At 43.1% G+C, this 5,019-nt stretch overlaps 2 protein-coding genes across 2 annotated transcripts; one reads left to right on the forward strand and one right to left on the reverse strand.

Annotated features, from left to right (window-relative positions):
• Positions 1-494: 494 nt before the first annotated feature.
• Positions 495-1,291, forward strand: VTP21DRAFT_7464 (uncharacterized protein; the record flags this gene model as incomplete). The annotated part of the gene is made up of 2 exons (XM_069398208.1): positions 495-1,178; positions 1,265-1,291. 2 exons carry the CDS (start codon positions 495-497, stop codon positions 1,289-1,291), a joined length of 711 nt encoding a protein of 236 aa, XP_069246462.1.
• A 12-nt stretch (positions 1,292-1,303) lies between these two features.
• Positions 1,304-3,552, reverse strand: VTP21DRAFT_7465 (uncharacterized protein; the record flags this gene model as incomplete). Its single annotated transcript, XM_069398209.1, has 2 exons — positions 1,304-2,768; positions 2,837-3,552. The coding sequence occupies 2 exons, from the start codon at positions 3,550-3,552 to the stop codon at positions 1,304-1,306; spliced, it is 2,181 nt and encodes a 726-aa protein (XP_069246463.1).
• Between the last annotated feature and the right edge of the window lie 1,467 nt (positions 3,553-5,019).

Here is a 5,019-nt window from a genome sequence, read left to right on the forward strand (position 1 = left end):
ACCTTTGCAATTTGTGATCCATTGAATTTTATGTCCGCCGTATTCGAAGTTAATAAAACTCAGTTTATTCGGTGATTTTAGCCTAAAAAAAATATACAATACATAGACATGCACAATGATATTATTGAGGCAATTTGAGTTAGGAGAGAAAGGTAATAACCCCGCTTCTTATTCCACAATGCAAAATGTCCAAACATATACTCAAAGAACAGTGATATCAGCAACCAGTCACAAAATATATGAATTAACTAATACTAAAAAATGTAACAAATGATGTTATGGATAGTTTGAGATAAGAGAGAAAGGTAATAACTCCGCCTATTATTCCAAAGTCCAAAAGCCAATATATATATATGCGTTTAATGATGATGTCACAAAGTAGCCACAAGTATAAGACAAGCTGAAACTACGAAACGTAACAATTGATGTTACGTTTATTAGTTTTAGATTAGAGATCTTATCTAGATATTGTACTCATTGAAGAATTAAAGCAGATGATTGACAACGGTAGAGTGCGGCCTTCGAAGAGTCCGTGGGCAGCGCCATTGAACCCAGTGAAGAAGGCAGATGAAGCCACCAGGATGGCAGTCGATTATCGCCGTCTAAACGAAGTAACGAAAAAGGATCGTTATCCCTTACCAAACCCGCAGGATTATTTTTCTCACTTGAGGGGTGCGAAGGTATTCTCGACGATAGACCTTGCATCCGGGTTTTGGCAGATTGAACTCGAGGAAGCAGATAAAGAGAAGACAGCGTTCACCTCACCGCTAGGCCTATATGAGTTCAACGTTATGCCATTCGGGCTGACGAATGACCCAGCAACTTTCCAACGCATGATTGACGCCGTATGCACTGGTATGAAATGGAATTTTTGCATGCCTTACATGGATGATCTACTTGTGTTCTCAGCAACGGTCGAGGAGCATATAAAGCATTTGACTAGGGTGTTTGAAGCCCTGGTCAGTGGAGGTCTCAAACTGAAAAGGAGCAAATGCAAGTTCTTTCGTAAGGAAGTCAAGTACTTAGGGCACGTTATTGGAGAAAACGGCATAAGTACAGATCCGGAGAAGACAAAAGCGATCACGGAATTTCTAGAGCCAACAAATCTCACGGAAGTGCGACGATCTTATGGGCTATTAAGCTACTATCGTAGATTTATCCGGAACTTTTCGCAATTGGTAAAGCCGTTAAGTGATCTGACGCGGTCAGAACGGTCTAAACTTCTTAAGTGCCCAACACACTGCAAGTGCCTCCTTTTCCGTAGCAGTGTAATGTGTTCCGCTGGTCGTAGATTACGACTAAGTCAAGCAATCATATGTTCTTTACCTCGACCGTCGCGTTGTGCCAATACAGCACCCAAACCAATGTTACTTGCGTCGGTTTGGACATAAAACGGACGACTGAAATCTGGATGTTGTAAGACTGGAGCTCCCACCAGAGCATCACGAATATCTTTGAAAGCATCTCTGTGTCGTTCTTCAAATTTGAAAACAACGTTCTTCCGCGTTAAATCGCTCAAAGGTTTGGCCCTTTGCGAAAAGTTTTTGATAAAGCGACGGTAGTAGCTCGATAGCCCATAAAATCGACGCACCTCCGCTAAACTTTTCGGCTCAGGAAATTCAGCAATTGCCTGAGTCTTATCAGGATCTGTCTTTATGCCATGCTCTCCGATAATATGTCCTAAGTATTTGACTTCTTTTCTGAAGAACTTGCACTTACTCTTCTTAAGTTTGAGGCCAGCATTGGCAAGAGCTTCAAACACTCTCCTCAAATGTTCGAAATGCTCCTCCAATGTTGCAGAGAACCCCAACAGATCATCCATGTATGGTAAGCAGAAACTCCACTTCATGCCTGCGCATACAACATCGATCATTCGTTGAAAGGTGGCTGGAGCGTTCGTTAATCCAAATGGCATAACATTAAACTCAAAAAGGCCCAACGGGAAAGTAAATGCCGTTTTCTCCCGATCCGCTTCTTCGATTTCCATCTGCCAAAACCCTGATGCTAGATCGATAGTCGAAAACACTCTAGCGCCTCTCAAATGTGAAAAATAATCCTGCGGATTTGGTAACGGATATTTATCCTTTTTCGTCACCTCGTTAAGACAACGATAGTCAACGGCCATCCTAATGGTTCCATCTCCATTCCTCACGGGGTTTAACGACGCTGCCCACGGACTTTTAGAAGGGCGTACTATCCCGTTGTCGATCATTTGTTTCAGCTCCTCAATTGCTGATTCTCGGAAAGTAGGTGGCAATCGACGCGGAGGAAGAATGATAGGCTTCGCAGTGCCCGTATCAATCCCATGACGAACGACATTTGTACGCCCCGGTTTCCTTGGGTTTTCCGCGAAAATTTGAGGGAACTCATTGAGCAGAGTCTCTACCTGCTCGCGTACATCTCCATAATCGCACTCATGCTTTACATCTCCGGCACTCTCCGTAACTTCCTTCATTATCACTTCTGCGTGAAGGGGCACAATGGGCTCTTTGCATTCAGTCATCCTATCGACTTCGTTCCCATTGCGGTATAGGACACCTTCTTTGCATTCTATAAAAAAGTAATGTCTCCCTAGCGTTGAGAAATCAATGATAATATCATACACTGATACAGGAACCACTAGTATTGTTTCCGTCAATGAGGCTGATCCAATCTGCACAGACACTGTAGTCTTCTCTCTGCGCCCGTATCTAATAGAACTCGTACCGACCGACCGCATACATGCGCGGGGACAGTGAATGTCCTCGGCCCATGAGTTATGTTTACTGCTGAGGTCGCCACAAACTTCTTCGGACAACTTCGCAATAAGTGATTTGGATCACCACATAGATAGCACCTTCTCGGTTCCTTCGTGTCTTTCGCTTCCTCTTCTGTCTTCTCGTCTTTCTCACTCTTCGCATTTTTAACCTGGCGATGCGAACGTCCCTTTCGTCTAGAATTCCCTTCCTTCGACGACTGTTTCGGACTCGCCTCTGACGCGGTAACACGCTTGCTCGTTGCCTTAGAAGTCCTCTCTTCATAGGTACGATATCTATCTTCCGCCTTGCTCACCTCAGCAATTGCGGTTTCAAGCGTATCAAAATTAGCCCAGGGTATATGCTTCGCTAGCAAATCTCGAACAGCAGAATTCAGAATATCGATTTTATCTTCCTCCTCGAAGATAATGTTGCGTTTGCGCAGGAGCTTCACAAGTTGGGCGCATACAAACGCAACATGTTCCCCTTCACGTTGCTTCAAGACGGCGAGCTTATAGAGGTGAGCGCATATAGGCTCCTTCCTTGCGTATTTCTTCTGAAACGCTCTCTTTAACTCTTCCCAACTTGCTGTCGTCTCACTTGGAAGGTCGCTAAACCAATCTTTGGCATCATTTGTCAACTTCTCGGCGAGAGCACGGGCCTTCAGCTGGTCTGACCAGTTTTGTACCTTTGCTGCATACTCTAGCTCCTCTAGCCATTCATCCGCATTATTCTGAGTTGCTCCAACAAAAGGTTGAAGATTATAGAGATCGAAAGTCGCTGTGGGGACATATGCTGTATCCTTCTTAGGGAGCATCTTGGGGATTCGATGCAGGTTCTCCACCAAATGTTATTAGGATAGTTTGAGATAAGAGAGAAAGGTAATAACTCCGCCTATTATTCCAAAGCCAATATATATATATGCATATAATGATGATGTCACAAATAGCACAAGTATAAGACAAGCTGAAACTACGAAACGTAACAATTGACACAACTAGCAAAAGCCACTTTTTCGAGAGAACTTTATGTAAGCGAGGGTCATTCTGTTAACATACATTATTCCAAGCACCCCTCTCTTCAAAAATTAACGACGCTCCGTTGTAGGAAATGACTAACATTGCCAACACTTATACCTTTCATTAATAGAGTCATGACTTTGAATACAATGAAGGAGGCCATCCAGAATGGCCTTAAGGATTGCTTGAATGCAAATGAACTGTACTAGCAGAATTTCAGAATCAACTTGTCATCTATTCCTTCTATCTACGACATCATTTTCATCACCGAAACCTCGTATGCTGACGATGAGACGATGCTCCAACATTACGCAAGGCACTTCCAATTACTCTTTCCTTTAACGTGACCTTCGGTTTCCTGACCGCTAGAATGGCGAACACTTGGCTATAATCGATCCTCAACTTCAGCTCCGAATCACACAAAACAACATTACTGACTGATCCATCCTCATCACGGTGCAAGATTATGTGGCATTTAATTCCCTCCAAGAATAGCGATAAACATTCCTCTACAATTCCCAACCCACGCGTGGCAATCGTTAGAATTGTCAAGATAAAATTTTGTGGCCAATAAACGAGGCCACTGGAGATAATTGACTTGGTTTGCGAGCATGTGGTCAAGTCGTCCTTAGCATCTTTCACCTTGTGCTCTGAGATAATCAGCTCGAGTATGGTAGACCACAGATTCGTTCGATCTCATCTCCTAAATTACTATGCAATTGAACCGCCAATGGATGCTGACCATCTCTACCTTTTGCAATTGGCTGAAGCTACAATCGGAAACAATGCGCCTAATAGAATGAAAGGGCTAATTGAATTGGTTCATTTATTGTATTTAGGTCAGCATCATGTTTCTATTTATGAGAAGTTTGAATATCAGGAATGCAAATTACTTCTTCCAGCGGAGCTTCGGCAGCATCGGGAATGGGAAGCTCGAAGCAGTTGCTTGCGGGATGGCCGAGTCAAATGAGCATATCTTGTTGTTGCATCCTCTAAACTATACATACCTAAGTAATTTGGAGATTGCACTGACATGGAGCTCTTTTCGATCCAATTACTTGCGCTTGACTTACATGCTCACGCAACCTCTGACAATCTTTCGTCGGATATTTTTGCTGTGAATTTAAATCTTCATCCCATAGACTCTACGCTCTTTTGAATGAATATAGAGAATTATGTGTACTTCTGCACTCTTTGAGATGTTCAAACAGATGATGAGATTTTTGCTGCTTTTTGCCAACTCGCGGCCAGAAGAGGTTTAGGTT

The sequence above is a fragment of the Calcarisporiella thermophila genome (genome assembly GCF_041956535.1).
Source record: "Calcarisporiella thermophila strain CBS 279.70 unplaced genomic scaffold VTP21scaffold_30, whole genome shotgun sequence".
Classification (NCBI taxonomy): Eukaryota; Fungi; Calcarisporiellomycota; class Calcarisporiellomycetes; order Calcarisporiellales; family Calcarisporiellaceae; genus Calcarisporiella; species Calcarisporiella thermophila.